Source organism: Sus scrofa, chromosome 1, assembly GCF_000003025.6.
Source record: "Sus scrofa isolate TJ Tabasco breed Duroc chromosome 1, Sscrofa11.1, whole genome shotgun sequence".
Lineage (NCBI taxonomy): Eukaryota > Metazoa > Chordata > Mammalia > Artiodactyla > Suidae > Sus > Sus scrofa.
This window is the reverse complement of record NC_010443.5, coordinates 96,740,036-96,764,163: the sequence shown is the minus strand read 5'-3', so window position 1 is coordinate 96,764,163 and position 24,128 is coordinate 96,740,036. Positions and strand designations below refer to the sequence as shown.

General features: G+C 41.0%; 1 protein-coding gene across 1 annotated transcript; it reads left to right on the top strand.

The window, feature by feature from the left end:
• On the top strand, positions 289-23,446 carry IER3IP1 (immediate early response 3 interacting protein 1). Its single transcript, XM_003353714.4, has 3 exons — positions 289-505; positions 20,575-20,676; positions 22,250-23,446. Exons 1-3 carry the CDS (start codon positions 415-417, stop codon positions 22,303-22,305), a joined length of 249 nt encoding a protein of 82 aa, XP_003353762.1. The 5' UTR covers positions 289-414; the 3' UTR covers positions 22,306-23,446.

The following is a 24,128-nucleotide window of genomic DNA, read 5'->3' as shown; positions in this document are numbered from 1 at the left end:
ACAAAGACAATAAGTGTATCAACAAGCCCCGAAAATTAATGTTAGTAATTTACTTTATTGACCTAATATAGTCAAAATATCATTTCAACATGTAATCGGCAGTTTTAAATTACTGGGAGATTTTACGTTCTCCGTTTCTTCCTGTGTATTTTACATTTTCAGCGCCTCGATGCTGGCTGGTCTCAAAGCCGGTGCTTCGGGATTGTCCCAGCTGGGGCAGTGGACCGCGCAGGTCTGCACCGCAAGGCGGCCCTGTGGGTGGGAGTGCGGGGCGGGTCTCAGCCGGATGGGGGCGGAGCTTCTCAGAAGCGCGGTTCGGGCCTCGGCGGCTGCCGTAGGAAGTGCCGGCGGTGGTGGCGCCACGTCCCCTGCCGCGGCGGGAGAGGGATCGGCTGGGCCTTGGGGCGGTTGGCTATGGCCTTTACGCTGTACTCGCTGCTGCAGGCAGCCCTGCTCTGCGTCAATGCCATCGCCGTGCTGCACGAGGAGCGCTTCCTCAAGAACAGTGAGTGGTGCCGCGGGGCCGGGCTGAGCGGCGGCGGCGGCGGAGCTCCGGGGGCGCGGACCCTGGTCGGGCCGCGTGAGGAATCCACCTAGGCCGGGACAGGCGGGCGGCCGAGGGCTCGCCTCTTAGGGCCCTTCGTTGGGGGCGGAACCCGAGCCACTTCTGTTTCGCCGGGTTTGGACTCAGCCGCGGGGTGAAGCTTGTTCCGCAGACGCCCACTGTGTGCCGCACCTGGGGGTCGGGATGGGAGGATGCGGAAATGAGCCAGGGACGCCCCTGCCTGCGACTAGTTTAGGTTAGAAACTTAGCAAACTTCGCCGTGGCTGCCTTTAATCGTCAAAAACCAGGGGTGCGAGTTAAAGAGGGAGGAGCGTGGCTCATTATGGAGCATAGGCAATTAGAAGAAAGAATTTATGGAGGGTCTTGGAGGTTCCTGGGCTTTGGGGACAGAGGAAAGGGAAAGTGTTGGGATTATCACGACATTAGCCATCCACATTCCAGGAGAAGTTTATTCGTCACAGCTTATTGCCACGTCTAAGAATACAAAGACTACAGAAGTTATGGGTCTCGCAACTGCAACCCAGCGACCTCCGAGCCACTTGAGCAGGCTGGTTCTTTCTGTGAGGCACAGTCAAGGCAGGATACTGCAGGATGTGCATCATTTGTCAGAGCATACCAAAATATGTTAGTGTAGATCACTGAAAAACCCATGAGCAAGATGGACTCATTTCATTTATTCCTTCGGCAGAGATTTATTGAGCACAAACTATGTGCCAGGCCCTTATCTTAGGGGCTGAGTTTGCAACACTTACCCTGCCCTTATAAAGTTCATCTAAGTAAAAACTGAACAAGTACCAATAACAAGTATGCAGAATGTTACGAAAGAGAAGTGCTGGGAGATACCAACTTGTGAGTCTTTGAAAGCTTGGAGGAAGTGAGTCTAACCCAAAATCTGATAAATGAGTAAACGCTAACTAGGTGAAGGGTCAGGAGGTGAGGCGTGAGAGCTGGTGTGGGAAGGTGGTAAACAGGGCAGTGATATGACCAGATTTGTATTAATTGCAAGATTCTTCCCACTACTGTGTGGAGAACAGATTGGAAGTGTAGAAGAGTGGATGTGAAAAGCATTGTTCCAAATAGGGCACATAGAGATGGTGTATAAGTTGAGTAGGTCTAATCACAATAATAACTAACACGTAACACTAGTGCCAGGAGAAAGTGACCGCTGAGGCAAATGTACAAAATATAAGAAAGACAAAAAAGAGAGAGATGTAAGGGAGATATTCATATGTAGCATGAGGACCTTGATTGAATTCTCATTCAAACATGTCAACTGTAAAAGTCATTTGGAGAACATTTGCATAAATTTGAATATGGACTAGATACTAGGTTATACTAAGGAATCACTGTATATCTTGTTAGTGTGATAAAGATGCATACTGAAATATTTAGGAGTGAAATATTCTAGGCCAATAATTTGTTTTTAAAGTGTCAAGCAGGAAAAAAATGGTAAAGAACATAAGGTAAAAATCAACAATTATTGGGAGTTCCTGTCATGGCTTAGTGGTTAACGAGCCAACTAGGAACCGTGAGGTTTCGGGTTCCTTCCCTGGCCTTGCTCAGTGGGTTAAGGATCTGGCGTTGCCATGAGCTGTGGTGTAGGCCGGCAGACTCAGCTTGGATCTAGCGTTGTTGTGGCTGTGGTGTAGGCCAGCAGCTACAGCTTTGATTCGACCCCTAGCCTGGGAACCTCCCTATGCCACAAATGAGGCCCTAGAAAATACCAAAAAAAAAAAAAAAAAAAAAAAAATTAACAATTATTATGAGTGATGGCTATGTTTTAAAACTTTCGTAAAAAAAGAATTGCTAATGGAAAGGATGTAGTAATGAGAGAAAAGTACAAGTTACAGGAGAGAAGTAAGATAATCAGTAGCTCAAGGATTCTGAGAAGATGAATGGGTTGGTCCTAAGGCATAGATGGAAGATATGGCTTTAAGTAGGAGGTGGGATGCTTTCTTCATTGAAAAAGGAGGAAAGGGAGTTCCTGTTATGGCTCAGCAGTAACAAACCCAACTAGTATCCATGAGGTTTCGAGTTCAGTCCCTGGCCTCGCTCAGTGGATTAAGGATTCGGCCTTGCTGTGAGCTGTGGTATAGGTCACAAACGTGGCTCAGATCTGGTGTTGCTGTGGCTTTGGTGTAGGCTGGCAGCTGCAGCTCCAATTTGACCTCTAGCCTGGGAACTTCCATATGCCGCAGGCGAGGTCCTAAAAAAAAAAAAAAAAGGAGAAAGAGTAGCTAGAGAAGCAGGAGGTTCCTAGGTTTGGTGGCAGGAAGTTTTTTTTCATTCCTTATATAGGTCAGTCACTGTGAGCTAGGGAGAAAAGATGTAACAGTGAGCATGACACAGCATCTTTGTTTCATTATCTTAGAATCTAGTGGTAGAACAGATAAATAATTATACAAATAGTTGAGTCTAAGATTAAGTGCTTTGAAGGAAGAGAACTGTATAAGAACCAAGGGAATATATATATATATATATACCCTCCTGGTTGAATCAGTATAGTGTCAGTTCCTAAGGAAACAGCATTTTTTTTTTTCGGTCTTTTGTCTTTTTGAGGGCTGCACCCGCAGCATATGGAGGTTCCCAGGCCAGGGGTCTAATTGGAGCTACAGCCGCCAGCCTCTGCCAGAGCCACAGCAATATCAGATCCAAGATGCATCTGCGACCTACACTGCAGCTCAAGGCAACACCAGATCCTTAACCCACTGAGCAGGGCTAGGGATCAAACCTGCAACCTCATGGTTGCTAGACAGATTCTTTTCTGCTGCGCCATGATGGGAACTCCGGAAACAGCATTTAAAGCTAAGTTCTGAAATAGGAATAGGAATTAGCCTATTTTTAGGTACATTTAAGACTTCTAAGTGGAGATGTTGTATGGGTATTTGCATATACGGGTCTGGTGCTCAGAGGGAGGTCTGGGAGGGCTTTACACATGGGGATTTTCCGTGTTGGCTGGTAATTTGAAACCATTGGAATGAAGGCTGTTTCTCAGAGGTTCAAGGATCAGGTCCTGAAATTATTCATTCCTGTCAGGGTTCTTGGTTGCAGGCAACAGAGTCTGATTCTAGCTGATTAAGCAGAAAGAAATTTACTAAAACATTGTAGGACAGTACAACAATGGTGTAGAGTGGAGAATCCAAACACAGACACATTTATATACACAATTTATGCTAAAGGTACACAGCAGAGTGTGATGGAAATGATGGTCCTTCAGTAAATGATTCTGGGTTAGCTGGGTATCTAAAAAGAAAGAAATGAGTCTTGACCCTCTGCCTCATGCTAAGCCCAAAAATCAGTTGTAAGAGCATGTAGATCTAAATGAGAAAGGTAAAACAAAGCTGGAAGAAAGTCAGCTTTTTCAGAAAGGGTTTTTGTGGGCCAGAGGGTGAAATTGAGTCTCTTATGTGGGTATTTATAAATGTGAAGGAGTTCCCTTCATGGCTCAGTGGTTAATGAACTTGACTAGTATCCATGAGGACGCGGGTTCCAATCTGACCTCGCTCAGTGGGTTTAGGATCCGGCATTGCCACGAGCTGTGGTATAGGTCGCAGATGCGGCTTGGTTTCCCTCATTGCTGTGGCTGTGGACGGCAGCTACAGCTCTGATTCGAACCTAGCCTGGGAACCTCTATATGCTGGAGGTGTGGCCCTAAAAAGACAAAAGACAAAAATAAATTAATTTTTAAAAATGTGAGACATCATTCTTCCCCCTCCCCAGCTTTGAGATATAATGGACATTATAATACTGTGTAACAGGGTGGTATTCCAGGCACCCTTCTGGTTCCAACCAGTTTCGGGTCCACATCCTTATGCTTAGCCTGAAGTTACCATCATCCTCCCGGGTAGGAGTCTTAGTTCCTATAGAAGAACTCAGAGATCTGTATCAGATCGGCACATACTTCCTTGAGGAGGAACCAAGACCCTGCCCCATCTCTGTACTTTGTCTGCTGCCTTTGCCTTGTTTCTGCAATCCCTCACTTCCCTAATTAGTACCTGAACCTGCCCTTTGGAACCCAGGGAAGGTGTAGGAGGCTGAAAGTCTCTTCCCTCCAAATATGAAACATGGAAAGGGGTACCTGGAAAGGCTTTTGTACCCAGGAGGGCCCCATGGGGTCCTGCTTGCTTTCAGTCTGCCCCCCGCCTTTTTTGCTTTTTAGGGCCAAACCCAAGGCATGTGGAGGTTCCCAGGCTAGGGATCCAGTCAAGCTACAGCTGCTGGCCTACACCACAGCCACAGCAATGCAGGATCTGAGCCGAGTCTGCAACCTGCACCACAGCTCACAGCAATGCCAGATCCTTAACCCACTGAGCAAGGCCAGGGGTTGAACCCACAACCTCATGGTTCCTAGTCGGATTCATTTCGGCTGAGCCACAATGGGAACTCCCAGCCTTGATCTTTTTGATCAAGGTAATTTTTTTAAAACTTACTTAACAGAGTCCTTCCTTCCTTCCTTCCTTCCTTCCTTCTCTTTTTTACTCCTGCACCTGGAGCATGTGGAAGTTCCCAGACTAGGGATTGAATCAGAGCTACAGCTGAGGTCTGCACCACAGCCACAGCCACACTGTGTTGGAGCTGCATCTTCAACCTACGCTGCAGCTTGTTGCAACGACAGATCCTTAACCCACTGAGTGAGGTCAGGGATTGAACCCACATCTTCATGGACACTATGTAGGATTCTTAATCCATTGAGCCATAATAGAAACTCCTCATGTGATTTTTTGAAGTCTGGGATGCAGAAGAATATGTGTGGTATTTTCAGTGAGTAACTTTTTCTATTTAAGTTCATTCCTGCAATTATGGCAGCCACCTCTGCTGACTAGTCTTTATCATTTGTTCTCTGCTAGACCCCTATGGAAAAGAAAGCTACTGAGTTCAATCTTTCTCCTTTAAAAAAGAAAAAAGCTCTTTACAGCTTTGGCCAGGTTCATTAGAAAAAACAACTGAGACTCCCTAAGCAGTTGAAGAGAAAACCATTTGTTAGAGTAAAAGATAATCCCTGGCAACTGGTCTTTTCCTTGTCACTTTTGTATTTGTCTCTGGAATATCTAGGCAAATGATTTACTCTTTCTACCCAAAATTCAGTTTTCTTTTTCATTCTTGTGGCATAAGAATAGGCTAAAAGAGCTGATAGTAACTTACTTTTCTTAAAAAACTTACTGCAATGCTGATGCTTAAATTATGGTACTCTCAATATTGTGGAGTTTTATCCTGTTTTGTTGAAGAGCAGTTGGAAGATTTTTTTTTTTTTTTTTTTTCCCCTGGGAGTCACTCCTCTCATTATGTAAAAACATTTAAGCATCTTTTTGGAACAGGTCTAAAAAAAGATTGTTGGAAATTAAGGTTTCTAATAAAAATTGAGTGCAGGGTCCACAAAGTACTTGCGTCCTCTGATCGTTTATGAAATTGTGGCCAAGGAGTCCCCATCATGGTACAGCGGAAACAAATCTGACTAGAATCGATGAGGATGCGGGTTCGATCCCTGGCCTCTCTCAGCGGGTCAAGGATCCGGCATTGCCATGAGCTGTGGTGTAGGTTGCAGACTCAGCTCAGATCCTGCGTTGCTCTGGCTGTGGTGTAGGCCGGCAGCTGTAGCTCTGATTGGACCCCTGGCCTGGGAACCTCCACATGCTGCGGGTGTGGCTCTAAAAAGAAAAAAAAAAGCCCCTCCCCTTATGGAACGTCTCCCTGCTCTCAGGATGTTCACGCTCTGGAAAGAAGGTCTCATTCCAGAGGGGTTTCTCCAACAGGGGAGCATCTCTACAGGCTTTCTTTTTAAATGTCGTTTTTCTTTTTATCAAAGCGTATATGTGTGTGGTTCTTAAAGGCACAGACCTCTTCAGTTTATAAAGAAAGATAGCAGCCTCCTGCTCCATCTAGCCTCAGCCTCCCCCATTCTTCAAAAGCAATGATTTTCAACTCTTCCAAGTTTGGAGTCATTAACGTAACTACTCTGGAGGGGCTTTGCACAATTATACCATCAGCAGCACACTCATGCTTGTGTAAGCACAAGTATACACTTGTTTCCCTTCTTCATCTCTCCCAACTCCAACCAGTTATTGGTGATATCTGTATTCCATATTTCCATTACTAGTACTATGAGTATTACAGCTGAACAGTTAAAAAAAAAAACATAATTTTATTCTTCCAGTTGATTTGTGGTTCCGGTATAGAATTCTAGATTGGAACTAAATTTTCTTCAGAGTTCTGAAGGCATTATTCCTTATTTTATCGTATTAATTTTCTCATGTCCATTGTTGATGTTCAGAAGTCTAATGCCATTCTGTTTCCTGATTCTTTATAAGTAACCTAAGTTGTCTCTCTGAAAGCCTTTAGGGTATTTTCTTTATTGTTAGAGATCTGAAATTTTATAGTAAGGTAACAATATGTGGGTTTCTTTTCATTCATTGGGCTGTGCTTTTGGCCAGAAGGCTCATGTCCCTCAGTTTTGGGGTATCATCCCTTAACCTTTCTTTTTTTTTTTTTTTAAATGATTTTTATTTTTTCCATTATAATTGGTTTACAGTGTTCTGTCATTTTCTACTGTACAGCAAAAGTGGTTGTATACATAATATGTATACATAATATGTATACATTCGTTTTCTCACATAATCCTCCATCATGCTTCATCATAAGTAACTAGATATAGTTCCCAGTGTCTTAACATTTTTTTGGTAATTCTGTTTTTTCTTCTCTTTTTCTGGACCTACAGTTTTGTTTTGTTTTTCTTTTTACAGCTGCATCTGCGGCATATAGAAGTTCCCAGGCTGGGGGTCAAATGGGAGCTGCAGCTGCTGGCCTACACCACAGCAACACTGGATCCAAGCCGCATCTGGGACCTACACCACAGCTTGTAGCGACGCTGCATCTTTAACCCACTGAGTGAAGCCAGGGATGAATCCGCATCCTTACAGATACTATATTGGGTTCTTAACCTGTGGAACCACAATAGGAACTCCGTGGAGCTATAGTTCTTTTAACAGATGGATACTCTAACTTTATTTTTTCTTTAATTTTGCCTTGTCCGATATGTGTCTTCAACTTACTGTCAGCTTTTTTTTTTGAGCTCTTTTTATGCTAATATAGCAAGAACAAGAGTTCCTTTTTTTTTTAACTTTTTTTTATTACTCAATGAATTTATTACAATAGTTGTGCAATGATCATCACAATCCAGTTTTATAGGATTTCCATCCCACACCCCCAGTGCACCCCCCCCCCAAACTGTCTCCTTTGGAAACCATAAGTTTTTCAAAGTCTGTGCATCATTATCTGTTCTGCAAAGAAGTTCATTGTCTTCTTTTTTCAGATTCCACATGTCAGTGATAGCCTTTGATGTTAGTGTCTCATTGACTGACTTCACTTAGCATGATAATTTCTAGGTCCATCCATGTTGCTAAAAATGCCGGTATTTCGTTCCTTTGAATGGCTGAGTAATATTCCATTGTGTATATGTACCACATCTTCTTGAGCCACTCCTCTGTCGATTGACATTTAGGTTGTTTCCATGTCTTGGCTATTGCAGGGAGTGCTGCAATGAACATTGGAGAACATGTGTCTTTAAAAGTCATGGTTTTCTCTGGATAGATGCCCAGGGGTTGGAATTGCTGGATCAAATGGTAGTTCTATGTTTAGTTTTCTGAGGCATCTCCATACTGTTTTCCACAGTGGTTGCACCAATGTACAATCCCACCAACAGTGTACTAGGGTTCCTTTTTCTCCACACCCTCTCCAGCAGTTATTGTTTGTAGACTTTTGGATGATGGCCATTCTGGCTGGTGTAAGGTGGTACTTCATAGTGGTTTTAATTTGCATTTCTCTAATAATGAGTGATGTTGAACATCTTTTCATGTGTTTTTTGGCCATCTGCATGTCTTCTTTAGAGAATTTTCTGTTTAGCTCTTCTGCCCGTTTTTTGATGGGTTTTTTTTTTTTGTTTTTTTTTTGGGGGTTTTTTTTGGTATGGAGCGGTAGGAGGTGTTTATAAATTTTGGAGATTAATCCCTTGTCAGTTGATTCACTTGCAAAGATTTTCTCCCATTCTGTGAGTAGTCTTTTCATTTTGTTTAGGGTTTCCTTTGCTGTGCAGAAACTTTTAAGTTTGATTAAGTTCTATTTGTTTATCTTTGTTTTTACTGTCATTCCTCTAAGAGGTGGATCTGAGATGCTGCTGTTGTTTATGTCAGAGAGTGTCTGGCCTATGTTTTCCTCTAAGAGTTTGATGGTGTCTGGTCTTATATCTAGGTCTTTAATCCATTTTGAGTTGATTTTTGTGTATGGTGTTAGGGAGTGTTCTAATTTCATTCCTTTACATGTGGCTATCCAGTTTTCCCAGCACCATTTATTGAACAAGCTGTCCTTTCTCCATTGTATATTCTTGCCTCCTTTGTCATAGATTAGTTGGCTGTAGGTGCGTGGGTTTAATTCTGGGCTTTCAATCCTGTTCCACTGATCTATATTTCTGTCTTTGTGCCAGTACCATGCAGTTTTGATGACTGTTGCTTTGTAGTATAGTCTAAAGTCCAGGAGCCTGATTCCTCCAGCTCCATTTTTCTTTTTCAGGATGTCTTTGGCTATTCTAGGTCTTTTGTGTTTCCAAACAAACTTTAAAATATTTTGTTTGAGTTCGGTGAAAAATGTCCTTGGTAATTTGATTGGGATTGCACTGAATCTGTATATTGCCTTAGGTAGTATAGTCATTTTGATAATATTAACTCCTCCAATCCAGGAGCATGGTATATCTTTCCATCTATTTGTGTCATCTTTGGTTTCTTTCATCAGTGGCTTACAGTTTTTAGAGTACAGGTCTTTTGTCTCTTTAGGTAGGTTTACTCCGAGGTACTTTATTCTTTTGGATGCAATGGTAAGCGGGATTGCTTCCCTAATTTCCTTTTCTGCTCTTTCATTGTTAGTGTATAGAAACGCTGTCGATTTCTGTGTATTGATTTTGTATCCTGCGACTTTGCCAAATTCGTGGATGAGCTCTAACAGTTTTCTGGTAGAGTCCTTAGGATTCTCTAGGTATAGTATCATGTCATCTGCAAATAGGGGTAGTTTTACTTCTTCCTTTCCAATTTGGATTCCTTTTATTTCTTTTACTTCTCTGATTGCTGTGGCTAGGACTTCCAGAACTATGTTGAAGAGTGGTGGCGAGAGCAGACATCCTTGTCTTGTTCCTCATCTCAGTGGGAATTCTTTCAGCTTTTCACCATTGAGAATGATGTTCGCTGTGGGTGTTGTATATGGCCTTTATCGTGTTGAGGTAGGTTCCCGTTATGCCCACTTTCTGAAGGGTTTTTATCAGAAATGGGTGTTGGATTTTGTCAAAGGCTTTTTCCGTGTCTATTGAGAGGATCATATGGTTTTTATTCTTCAGTTTGTTAGTGTGGTGTATCACACTGATGGATTTGCAGATACTGAAGAACCCTTGCATCCCTGGGATAAATCCCACTTGATCATGAAGTACAATCCTTTTAATGTATTGTTGGATGTGGTTTGCTAGTATTTTGTTCAGGATTTTTGCATCAATGGTCATCAGTGAAATTGGCCTATAGTTTTCTTTTTTTATGAGTCTTTGTCTGGTTTTGGTATCAGGGTGATGGTGGCCTCATAGAATGAGTTTGGGAGTATCCCTTCCTCTGTGATTTTTTGAAATAGTTTCAGAAGGAGAGGTGTTAGCTCTTCTCTAAATGTTTGATAGAATTCGCCTGTGAAGCCGTCTGGTCCTGGACTTGTTATTTGTTGGAAGTTTTTTTTTTTTTTTTTTTTTTTTGTCTTTTGTCTTTTTTGTTGTTGTTGTTGTTGTTGTTGTTGTTGTTGTTATTGTTGCTATTTCTTGGGCCGCTCCCGCGGCATATGGAGGTTCCCAGGATAGGGGTTGAATCGGAGCTGTAGCCACCGGCCTACGCCAAAGCCACAGCAACGTGGGATCCGAGCCGCATCTGCAACCTACACCACAGCTCACAGCAACGCCGGATCGTTAACCCACTGAACAAGGGCAGGGACCGAACCCACAACCTCATGGTTCCTAGTCGGATTCGTTAACCACTGCGCCACGACGGGAACTCCTGTTGGAAGTTTTTTAATCAGTTTCAATTTCAGTTCTTGTGATGGGTCCATTCATCTTTTCTATTTCATCTTGGTTTAGTCTTGGAAGATTGTACTTGTCTAAGAATTTGTCCATTTCTTCTAGGTTTTCCATTTTATTGGCGTATAGTTGCACATAGTAGTCTCTTATGATCCTTTGTATTTCTGTGATGTCCGTTCCAACACCCATTTCTGATAAAAACACTTCAGAACGTGGGCACAGAGGGAACCTACCTCAACATAATAAAGGCTGTATATGACAAACCCACGGTGAACATCATTCTCAATGGTGAAAAAGTGAAAGAATTCCCACTGAGATGAAGAAAAAGACAAGGAACAAGACAAGGATGCCGCTACTATTCAACATAGTTTTGGAAGTCCTAGCCACAGCAATCAGTACTAGCCACAGCAATCAGTCCTAGCTACAGCAATAAAAGGAATCCAAATGGGAAAAGAAGAAGTAAAACTATCACTATTTGTGGATGACATGATAAGATACCTAGAGAATCCTAAAGACTCTACCAGAAAACTGTTAGAGCTCATCCACGAATTTGGCAAAGTCGCAGGATACAAAGTCAATACACAGAAATCGACAGCATTTCTATACACTAACAATGAAAGAGCAGAAAGAGAAATTAGGGAAGCAATCCCGCTTACCATTGCATCCAAAAGAATAAAATACCTAGGAGTAAACCTACCTAAAGAGACAAAAGACCTGTACTCTGAAAACTATAAGCCATTGATGAAAGAAATCAAAGATGACACAAATAGATGGAAAGACACACTAATATATGACAAACCCACAGCGAACATCATTCTCAATGGTGAAAAGCTGAAAGAATTCCCACTGAGATGAGGAACAAGACAAGGATGTCTGCTCTCGCCACCACTCTTCAACATAGTTCTGGAAGTCCTAGCCACAGCAATCAGAGAAGTAAAAGAAATAAAAGGAATCCAAATTGGAAAGGAAGAAGTAAAACTACCCCTATTTGCAGATGACATGATACTATACCTAGAGAATCCTAAGGACTCTACCAGAAAACTGTTAGAGCTCATCCACGAATTTGGCAAAGTCGCAGGATACAAAATCAATACACAGAAATCGACAGCGTTTCTATACACTAACAATGAAAGAGCAGAAAAGGAAATTAGGGAAGCAATCCCGCTTACCATTGCATCCAAAAGAATAAAGTACCTCGGAGTAAACCTACCTAAAGAGACAAAAGACCTGTACTCTAAAAACTGTAAGCCACTGATGAAAGAAACCAAAGATGACACAAATAGATGGAAAGATATACCATGCTCCTGGATTGGAGGAGTTAATATTATCAAAATGACTATACTACCTAAGGCAATATACAGATTCAGTGCAATCCCAATCAAATTACCAAGGACATTTTTCACCGAACTCAAACAAAATATTTTAAAGTTTGTTTGGAAACACAAAAGACCTAGAATAGCCAAAGACATCCTGAAAAAGAAAAATGGAGCTGGAGGAATCAGGCTCCTGGACTTTAGACTATACTACAAAGCAACAGTCATCAAAACTGCATGGTACTGGCACAAAGACAGAAATATAGATCAGTGGAACAAGATTGAAAGCCCAGAATTAAACCCACGCACCTACAGCCAACTAATCTATGACAAAGGAGGCAAGAATATACAATGGAGAAAGGACAGCTTGTTCAATAAATGGTGCTGGGAAAACTGGATAGCCACATGTAAAGGAATGAAATTAGAACACTCCCTAACACCATACACAAAAATCAACTCAAAATGGATTAAAGACCTAGATATAAGACCAGACACCATCAAACTCTTAGAGGAAAACATAGGCCAGACACTCTCTGACATAAATGACAGCAACATCTTCTCGGATCCACCTATCAGAGTATCGACAATAAAAAGAAAAATAAACAAATGGGCGTTGGATTTCGTCAAAGGCTTTTTCCAGTCTATTGAGAGGATCATACGGTTTTTAGTCTTCAGTTTGTTAATGTGGTGTATTACACTGATTGATTTGCAGGTCATTGAAGAACCCTTGCATCTATGGGATAAATCCCACTCATTCAGGATGTACAATCTTTTTAATGTATTGTTGGATGCAGTTTACTAGTATTTTGTTGAGGATTTTTGCATTGATGTTCATCAGTGAGATTAGCCTGTAGTTTTCTTTTTTGTGGTATCTTTGTCTGGTTTTGGTATCAGGGTGACGGTGGCCTCATAGAATGAGTTTGGGAGTATCCCTTCCTCTGTGATTTTTTGAAATAGTTTCAGGAGAGGTGTTAGCTCTTCTCTAAATGTTTGATAGAATTCGCCTGTGAAGCTGTCTGGTCCTGGACTTGTATTTGTTGGAAGTTTCTTAATCACAGTTTCAATTTAAGTTCTTGTGATGGGTCCATTCATTTTTTCTATTTCATCTTGGTTTAGTCTTGGAAGATTGTACTTGTCTAAGAATTGGTCCATTTCTTCTAGGTTTTCCATTTTATTGGCATATAGTTGCACATAGTAGTCTCTTATGATCCTTTGTATTTCTGTGATGTTCGTTGTTACTTCTCCTTTTTCATTTCTAATTTTATTGATTTGATTCTTTTCTTTTTTTTGATAAGTCTGGCTAAGCGTTTATCAATTTTGTTGATCTTTTCTATGGTTTTCTTCATTTCTATTTTGTTGATTTCTGCTCTGATCTTTATGATTTCTTTCCCTCTACTAACTTTAGGTCTTGTCTGTTCTCTCTCGAGCTGCTTTAGATGTAAAGTTAGCTTGTTTATTTGAGCTTTTTCTTGTTCCCTGAGGTGGGCTTGTATTGCTATAAACTTTCCTCTTAGAACGGCTTTTGTTGCATCCCATAGGTTTTGGAGTGTTGTATCTTTGTTGTCATTTGCTTCTAGGTATTTTTTAATTTCCTCTTTGATTTCTTCAGTGATCCATTGGTTGTTTAGTAGCATGTTGTTTCATCTCCACGTGTTTGTGTTTTTTTCAGTTTTTTTCTTGTTGTTGATTTCCAGTCTTATAGTGTTGTGGTTGGAGAAGATGCTTGATATGATTTCAGTTTTCTTAAAGTTACCGAGGTTTGATTTGTAGCCCAGGATGTGATCAATCTTAGCGAATGTTCCATGTGCACCTGAGAAGAATGTGTATTCTGTTGCTTTGGGATGGAATGTCCTGTAAGTATTTATTAAGTCCATCTGGTCTAATGCTTCATTCAGGGCCTATGTTTCCTTATTGAATTTCTGTCTGGATGATTTGTCCATTGCTGTAAGTGGGGTGTAAAAGTCCCCCATTATTACTGTGTTATTGTTGATTTGTCCTTTTAAGGATGTTAGCAGTTGCCTTACATATTGTGGTGAACCTATGCTGGTGGGTAGGTATTTAAAATTGTTATATCTTCTTCTTGGATTGATCCTTTGATCATTATGTAGTGACCTTCCTTGTCTCTTAAAATATTCTTCATTTTAAAGTCTATTTTGTATGTTATGAGTATTGCTACTTCAGCTTTCTTTTGATTCCTGTTTGCATGGAATATTTTCTTCCATCCTCTCACTTTCAATTTGTACGTGTCCCTAGAAGTGAAGTGGGTCTCCTGAAGACAGCATATAGTACGTATCTTGTTTTTGTATCCATTCAGCCAGTTTGTGTCTTTTGGTTGGGGCTTTTATTCCATTGACATTTAAGGTAATTATTGATATGTATGTTCTTATTGCCATTTTATTAATTGCTTTGGATTTGTTTTTGTTGCTCTTTTTTCTTCCCTTCTCCTCTTGTTCTCTCTTGTCTGGTTTGATGACTATCTTTAGTGTTGTATTTGAGTTGGTTTTTCTTATTTATGTATCAATTGTAGATTTTTGGTTTGTGGCTATTCTGAAGTTTTGATATAAGGGTATTATATATATATATATGAGAGATTGTTTTACGTTGTTGGTCTCTTAATTGCAAGTGCATCTCCAATGTCCTGCATTTGTACCCTCCTCTTCTCACGATTTCTGATTTTGGTGGCATAATTGTGTGTGGATGATTTTGTATCTTTACTGTTATATATACCTTTACTGGTGAGCCTTGTCATTTGTGGTACTTTTGTTTCATGTTGCTGTCTTTTCTTTTCTGCCTGGAGAATTTCCTTTAGTATTTGTTGTGAAGCTGGTTTAGTGTTGCTGAATTTTCTTTGCTTTTGCTTATCTGTGAAGCTTTTGATTTCTCCTTCAAATCTGAATGAGAGCCTTGCTGGGTAAAGTAATCTTGGTTGGAGGTTTTTTCCTTTCATCACGTTAAGTATATCATGCCACTCCCTTTTGGCCTGCAGCATTTCTGCTGAAAAATCTGCCGATAACATTATCACTTATCGGGGTTCCCTTGTATGTTATTTGTTTCTTTTCCCTAGCTGCTTTCAATATTTTCTCTTTGTGTTTAATTTTGGCCAGTTTGATTAATATGTGTCTCCAGGTATTCACAAGCAGGGAATGTGGGCAAGAATCTGACACTTAGGTTTGCGGATTTTCCCTTCAGTCCATTCTCCAGCCTGTCCCCAGGCCCAGCATTTCCATGGTTCAGTCTCTGCTGAGAGTAGACCTCCTGTCTAACGAAAGGATAACAGAGGGACACTTGCCTATAATTTTTATCTAGGGAAGGGAATGGGAGGGGCCAGAGGAGCACCAAGAGCTGAGACTTTCAGTTAGTCTTCCTGTGTTTCCACTGTGTCACCGTCACTGGCATTTTTAAGTTAACTTTCCAGGGGCCTCAGCATCATTCTCTTCAGTTTTTTGTTTAGGGTTTAGGTTTCAGCTTTCTCTGCTAAGTCACTCATCAATGTGTTTTTTTATCATCCAGATTGACCTCTCTAAGAGCCCGGAGAATTCTCTCTTGTTTTTCCTTTTTTTTTTTTTTTTTTTTTCCTTTTTCTTTTTAGGGCTACACCCACAGCATATGGAGGTTCCCAGGCTAGGGGTACAATTAGAGCTACAGCTCCCGGCCTATGCCACAGCACACAGCAACGCTGGAGCCTCAACCCACTGAGCAAGGCCAGGGATTAAACCCACAACCTCATGGTTCCTAGTTGGATTCTTTCCGCTGTGCCACAACGGACACTCCAGGGCCTTCATTTTCTTGTGAAGTCTGCTAGGTACATGTAAAGACTTAATAAAATTTGCTTTTTCCTGCCTTTATCAATTCAATTTTCAGACCTAGTCAGGAACTCCAAAAAGAGGGAAATCTTTTTCCATCCTTAAAGTAATCATTATGTTTAACCAGAACAAGGTTGCTTTTTTATTATGCAGAGCTGTTAAGTAGGTTTATATGAACTGGTTTGGAAAATGATACAGCTGGTGGTGGAGGTCATTTTCTGTCTTATGTCTGTCTAGAGATGCCATTATGAAATTGTTTTTACCACATTATAAGTAGTTTAAGGTTGGTATTACGCCTTTGAACTTAGATTAGAAAAAGACTGCCAGGTTGTAGAGAATGCTGATCAAGTTACCTGGAAGAGTGAGACAGATATGTGGAAAAAAGAAATTAGAGTAGAATTGGAGTTCCTGTCGTGGCTCAGCAGTTAACAAACCCGACTAGCATCCATGAGGATGCGGGTTCGATCCCTGGCTTCATTCAGTGGATTAAGGATCTGACATTGCCATAAGCTGTGGTGTCAGTTGCAGACAGCTGAGATCCAGCATTACTTTGGCTGTGGTATAGGCCAGCAGCTACAGCTCTGATTGGACCCCTAGCCTGAGAACCTCCATATGCAACCCTAAAAAGATAAAAGAAAGAAAGAAAAGAACAAAGGAAGAAATTAGAGTAGAACTTGTAATATAGTAGAACTAAATATTGGAGAAGTAGCATAAGTGTATTTTCTTGCCGGGGGGAGAGGTAGATCCAGAAGTAGGAAGCAAATGGCATCTCTAGCCCCTGAGATTGCTTTTAGCTTGGATAGCTGTATACATTTTATATTGAAGGAGTTCTTCACCCCTTCCCCAGAGCTACTGTTGAATGATTGGTTGATGTTATAATTCATATGTCTTAAAGAAAGGAGTTCCCTGTTGTGGTGCAGTGGAAACAAACCTGACTGGTATCCATAAGGTTTCAGGTTTAATCCCCAGCCTTGCACAGTGGGTCGGGGATCTGGCGTTGCTGTGAGCTGTGGTGTAGGTCACAGACGAGGCTTGGATCCCGCATTGCTGTGGTGTAGGCCAGCAGCTGTAGCTCCTATTCGACCCCTAGCCTGGGGACTTCCATATGCTGCAGGTGCAGCCCCAAAAAGCAAAGCAATAAAAAAAAAATAATAGAAGAAACATGATTCTTTGGAAATTTTACCTGTGACCCTAGAATTTACCTTATCTTCCTTATCCAAGATTAACTCGGTCTGCTAAAATTCAGTTTAATTCCACAAACATTTACTGAGTACTTGCTCTGGGGTGGAGGGGAGGGGAAAAGTAAAGACAAGACTAAATTCCGTTCCTGTATTCCATTAATTTATAATATAATTTACTCAGTAGTTAACTATTTGAGGAACAAAGAGAAAGGTTTCTTATGACATCGGAGGGGATTAGGAAAGGCCTTGACATTGAAGTCAGAAGTAGATTCAGAAGCTGCCTATGACATGCAAGCAATTAGTGGGTAATTGAGAATGAGTAGGAATACCTGGAGGGTTGTGTTATAAGGCTAACATTCAAGGAGGTTTTAATTTCCCTTAGTAGGGAGTGGAAATCATCCCATGTTGTGAGCTAGAAAGATCTACCCTGTAAGGGAGAAAGAGGTCAAGATGAGATTGCACAGACATCTGTTCAAAGAGTCTGGCAAGAGATAATAGAGTCTGTGATAGTAACTGCTGTGATGGAGGTTGTGCTGCAGAAGTTCAGAAAAGAGTGACACCCCTGTGGAACTGGGAAGGCTGAAAGCGTAGGTGAGCTGGGCCTTGAAGGATGAAAAGAGTCAAAGCACATCAGCTCTGTTGTGAACTTGAATTTTTTTCTTTTTTTGTCTTTTTGTCTTTATAGGGCCGCACCAGCAGCATATGGAGGTTCCCAAGCCTAGGGGTCTAATCGGAGCTGTAGCCACCAGCCTACACCACTGCCACAGCAACGCCAGATCCAAGCCGTGTCTGCGACCTACGCCACAGCTCATGGCAACGCCAGACCCTTAACCCACTGAGCGAGGCCTGGGATCGAACCACAACCTCATGGTTCCTAGTCGGATTCTTTTCCACTACGCCAGGACGGGAACTCCATGAAGTTGAATTTTAAATTGGTTTTATACCACAACATATCTCAGTGTTGCTATGACCAAAAAAAAAAAAAGTAAGCAACCAAGTAGAAGTTGGTTAAGCAAAGAGAAATCCTGATACCTGATTCTTGGTTCTTTTATGTATAAAATACTTTTTCTCTACAGTTTTGAGAGTTAGCATGTCAGGAATTAATTAAGCCCTGTAGTCATATGAGATTTAACAAAAAAAAATAGATATAAGAAAAGTGGACCTGAAATGAGGACAAGAGAAGGACACTGCAGAAATGAGGACATGTGAGCCTCCAGAAGAAGGTATAAGGCAATAAAAAAAGAACTAGCAGATAAAAGTGAAGAAGTAATGATTTATACTGTCAGGAAAATGACATGGAAGAGGGTAAAACTCATTTACAAAAAATAAGTGGAGTAGGATAATAAGCTAAATTCCTTACATCAGTATTGACAAATGGAGAGGAATGTTCAAGTTAAAAAGATGTGCCTTGGAGTTCCCATCGTGGCTCCGCAGAAAAGAATCCAACTAGGAATCATGAGGTTGCAGGTTCAATCCCTGGCCTCACTCAGTAGCTTAGGGATCTGGTGTTGCCATGAGCTGTGGTGTAGGTCTCAGACAAGATTCAGATCTGGGGTAGCTGTGGCTGTGGTGTAGGCCGGCAGCTGTAGCTCTGATTCGACCCCTAGCCTGGGAATCTCCATGTGCTTCAGGTGCGCCCCTGGCCTTAAAATTAAAAAAAAAAAAAAAAAAAAAAAAGGGGGGGGGTGATGTGCCTCTGCTGGCAGGTTAGAGCAGACGGTAAAGGCCTAACCCAGCTGTGACCAGGTTTACGTTAACATTTTCCCAGGTGAATAAACCCATGGGACCTCATCAAACTGAAAAGCTTTTGCACAGCAAAGGAAACCCAAAAGAAAAAAAAAGACAACTTACAGAATGGGAGAAAACAGTTTCAAATGATGCAACCGACAAGGGCTTAATCTCTAGAATATATAAACAACTTATACAACCCAACAGCAAAAAAACCAATCAATCAATGGAAAAATGGGCAAAAGACCTGAATAGACATTTCTCCAAAGAAGATATACAGATGGCCAACAAACACATGAAAAAATGCTCAACATCGCTGATTATAAGAGAAATGCAAATCAAAACTACCATGAGATATCACCTCACACCAGTCAGAATGGCCATCCTTAATAAATCCACAAATAACAAGTGCTGGAGGGGCTGTGGAGAAAAGGGAACCCTCCTGCACTGTTGGTGGGAATGTAAACTGGTACAGCCACTATGGAGAACAGTTTGGAGATACATTAGAAATCTATCCATAGAACTTCCATATGACCCCGCAATCCCACTCTTGGGCATCTATCCGGACAAAACTCTACTTAAAAGAGACACATGCACCCGCATGTTCATTGCAGCACTATTCACAATAGCCAGGACATGGAAACAACCCAAATGTCCATCGACAGATGATTGGATTAGGAAGACATGGCCTATATATATATACACAATGGATTAGTACTCAGCCATAAAAAAGAATGACATAATGCCATTTGCAGCAACATGGATGGAACTAGAGAATCTCATACTGAGTGAAATGAGCCAGAAAGACAAAGACAAATACCATATGATATCACTTATAACTGGAATCTAATATCCAGCACAAATGAACATCTCCTCAGAAAAGAAAATCATGGACTTGGAGATGAGACTTGTGGCTGCCTGATAGGAGGGGGAGGGAGTGGGAGGGATCGGGAGCTTGGGCTTATCAGACACAACTTAGAATAGATTTACAAGGAGATCCTGCTGAATAGCATTGAGAACTATGTCTAGATACTCATGTTGCAACAGAAGAAAGGGTGGGGGAAAAAATGTAATTTTTTTCTTTTTTTTTTTTTTTGGCTTTTGTTGTTGTTGCTATTTCTTGAGTCGCTCCTGCGGCATATGGAGGTTCCCAGGCTAGGGGTTGAATCGGAGCTGTAGCCACTGGCCTACGCCAGAGCCACAGCAACGCGGGATCCGAGCCTTGTCTGCAACCTACACCACAGCTCACGGCAATGCTGGATCCTTAACCCACTGAGCTAGGGCAGGGATCGAACCCGCAACCTCATGGTTCCTAGTCGGATTCGTTAACCACTGCGCCACGATGGGAACTCCGAAAAAATGTAATTGTAATGTATACATGTAAGGATAACCTGACCCCCTTGCTGTACAGTGGGAAAATAAAAAAAATTATAAAAAAAAAAAAAACATTTTCCCAGGTGATATAGGTAGTGAAGCTCAGCTGGAACGCTTCTATACTGATAATTTACGTGGGGTTTTATAACTTCTGAATTGAGTTAATTAATTATTCAATTTGACAGTATGCTTTGGCTTTCAGTTCTCACCTGAAAAATGTTTTGTTAGTTTAAAAAAAGGAGAAAGAAAACCGTCAGGGTGTCACAACACTCATCTTTACCAAACTCAATGCCATGAAATAATTTATTAGACTGTAGTTGATTTCGTAACTTCAAAATGGAACTTAAATGAGTTGGCGTTGCTTATCAAAAGTAAGAAATACACTCTAAGATTTTAAAGTCATATGACTTTACATTTTGTATCTCTGGCAAAGGCTCAAAAATCATTTTTTAGAAGGTACCTAATGAGGGAGCAAGGTGAGCGCATAATACATTTTAACACAGCTAATCATCTTTATGTTATACAGTTGGCTGGGGAACAGACCAGGGAATTGGTGGATTCGGAGAAGAGCCAGGAATTAAATCTCAACTAATGAATCTGATTCGATCTGTAAGAACCGTGATGAGAGGTAAGAAGAAAAACTAGTGGAACACTCTTATGTTTTAATTTTGTGGTTTGATTTAAGCAGCAAAGCTTGCAAGTGTGAATACTGTCACATACCATTTTTCTAGTGGGAACTTTTCTCTTTAACTTGGCTTTACTGTTTAAAAGTTACTGGTTTCGGAGTTCCCGTCATGGCTCAGTGGTTAACGAATCCGACTAGGAACCATGAGGTTGCGGGTTGGATCCCTGGCCTTGCTCAGTGGGTTAAGGATCCGGATCCGGCGTTGCCGTGAACTGTGGTGTAGGTTGCAGATGCAGCTAGGATTCCGCGTTGCTGTGGCTCTGGTGTAGGCCAGCAGCTATAGCTCTGATTTGACCCCTAGCCTGGGAACCTCCACATGCCACGGGAGCGGCCCAAGAAATGGCAAAAAGACACACACACAAAAAAAGGTTACTGGTTTCTTTCCTAGCTTGCCTCTTATTTCTTCTGTCTAAACTGGTTGATGCAAACAGAACACTCAGTGATGTAATCTGCTTGTATGTTACCTCTCAGAATTGAAAAACCATGGTGGTTTTGGAAACTCTGTTGCTAGAGTCCTGAAAGACTTTTAGGTGAAAAATACAGGTTCCATATCTGCTATTTTACTAGAAAATATTTTAGAGCAACTCAGGAAAGAAAAGTTCAAAACCTTTCATTTAAAATCGTTAAAATTAAGGTCTCTTTCTATCCCTGTCTCTCTTCTTCTTTGTAAATTGCTTTAATCACATCTTTGGATAGAATGACAGTAAGTTCATTCTTAATTTAGTGATGAAGCTAGAGAATCTTTTTTTTTTTTTTTTTTTTTTTTCTCTTTCCTTTTTAGGGCTGCACCTGGAGCATGTGGATGTTCCTAGACTAGGGATTGAATCGGAGCTACAGCTGCCATCCTGCGCTACAGCTCAGGGCAATGCCAGATCCTTAACCCACTGAACAAGGCCAGGGATCGAGCCCGCATCCTGATGGATACTAGTTGGATTTGTTTCTGCTACACCACAATGGAGACTCCCTAGAGGATCTTTTTTGTTTGTTTGTTTTTGTCTTTGGTCATTTTAAAGCCACACTTGTGGCATATGGAGGTTCCCAGACTAGGGGTCTAATCGGAGCTACAGCTGCTGGTGTATGGCACAGCCACAGCAACGCCAAATCCTTAACCCACTGATCAAGGCCAGGGATCGAACTGCAAATATCATGGTTCCTAGTTGGATTTGTTTCGGCTGCACCACGACAGGAACTCCATTCTTTGTATGTCTAATGTCAAGTGTCACTGGGAGCCATGTGGGTCCAGTGTGCTTCTGCGTCCCCAGAGCTGCACCAGCACTTTGCACAGATGATTTTGTATTGATGTCGTTGTACCAGTGTGACCCTTTATCCCCAGTCACATGGCCCTCTTTCAAATAAGTTTTATATGATCCAGTGCATGTTTGAACGTTGTAAGGATTTGCAATGTGATCATGACGACGTATTGTTAAATATTTCCATCCTTCCTGGATGCTAGTAACCATGACTTAGCTTTTTCCTGATATTTTCTTTATAATAAAAACTTTTTTTTTCTTTGCAGTGCCATTGATAATAGTAAACTCAATTGCAATTGTATTACTTTTACTATTTGGGTGAAGATCCACAGAGGAAATGGAGACTCATCAGAGGAAGAGCTGCCAGCAGAAGTTACTACTTCAGTCTTTGTTGGAATATACATATCTTAGCTGGCTCTCCTTGGACTTGACAAAGTGTAAACCTGAGAGTAAAACCAGAGTCCCTATTTATCTGATTTTTTAAAATATTGCACTTATGGTTTCATTACAAAAAGGTCAGATCATCAGAGGCAGTAACTATGCAGGATTGGAATACATTTGATTGCTAACTTTTAATAAAAGTTCACGCTATGGTAAAGATTGTTTAATGGGTACAGGACTGTCACTTATGTGTTATTGGAGATTTTTCTCTTTCACTTCTCAGGGATGAATTTTTTTTTTCAAAGTTTTGAAGTTCCTTGTGACTTAGTTATGATGTGAGAATGATTATCCTTCTAGACAAAATTTAAACATTTTTTTAAAAAGTTATTACTACATATAAAGTGATTTTATTTTGAGCTCTTTGGTTAAATATTTTGTCTGTATACTGTCTCATATGAAAAATCAAATTTTTGCTAACTATTGAGGAGTAATACTCTCTGATTTCAGGGAGAATTCTAATTTTGTAAGTCAGATAGTCACACGGATGATTGTGTTTTTAAGTTTGTTCATGCATTTGTTATTTTATTAATTGGCCTGAATGATGAGACCAGAATAGTATCTACATATGTCCATTGGTAAAGATATCTGTGTAGAAAAGTCTATGCCCTTTTAAACAATGATGGGTTATTTTTTACAATCAGCATAAAAGCCTACAGGAGCAGTCCTAAATAATCACCCTTAAGCTGTACTGTATAAGAAGACTTTATCGTGAAGCATTTACCTCCCCAAATCATCACATTTCTGTTTCTTGAAGTAGCACATTAAGGGACGTGATTTGTAATTCTTCATTCTGTCAGTCAATAGAGCATTCGTGGCGGATAAATTGGTTATTATTTTGTTTTTATGTCTTTGACCATCCCATATTTTCTTATCCCATAATTCTGCTTTGTGCAGAAAGATTAAAACTATATAAATGGTTTTTTTCTGGAAATTATCAGTTATAATATTTTAAAGGGGGGTGGAATGGCATCTTTGTTTATAGGAGAACACTTGTAAATAAAGTTAAATTTCCAAGTCAAGCACTTGTTTTTGTACCTTAGTATAGACCTGTCGATGTTAACAATCTCATTTTGTGTGTAAGACGTATATGTTCTTTAATGTAAAATCACTGAGCACAGATTTAATGAAAGTAAACATTCACATTCCGTTTTTTTCTTCAATGAATTAACTGAATTGCTGACATCCATCAAGAAGACACATGAGCAACTGTTATACAATGACCTAAGTTACTTTTGAAACTTTGGAGCAGGTATTGATGCCTCTTGGTCACACCTGAGCTGGAGATGGATGATCTCTGAGCCATGAGGGCCTTGTAGCTGAACCAGAGAAATGTTCGGGATCCTTAGTTGATTACTTGGCTCATATGAGTAACTCACTTATTTGGCACTTAGAGGCAGCGTTCTGGCCTTACAAAGATCTGATGCATGAATCCGAGTTTGAGCCACCGAACAGATTAAAAAGAAGTAGTTAATTGAAGGAATTCCTACAGCCTATGAGCCATACAGAATTTTAAAAAGAAAGAGTTCCTGTCGTGGCTCAGTGGTTAACGAATCCAACTAGGAACCATGAGGTTGTGGGTTCGATCCCTGGCCTTGCTCAGTGGGTTTTAAGGATCTGGTGTTGCCATGAGCTATGGTTGCAGACGCGGCTGGGATCCCGCATTGCTGTGGCTCTAGTGTAGGCCAGCGGCTACAGCTCCAATTA

Excerpts from the sequence above, each read along its gene's own strand:
- IER3IP1 (XM_003353714.4), top strand. The coding sequence starts at position 415 with ATGGCCTTTACGCTGTACTCGCTGCTGCAGGCAGCCCTGCTCTGCGTC. Across the intron at positions 506-20,574 it reads GGAGCGCTTCCTCAAGAACA|TTGGCTGGGGAACAGACCAG; the intron begins GTGAGTGGTGCC and ends TATGTTATACAG. Across the intron at positions 20,677-22,249 it reads TGTAAGAACCGTGATGAGAG|TGCCATTGATAATAGTAAAC; the intron begins GTAAGAAGAAAA and ends TTTTCTTTGCAG.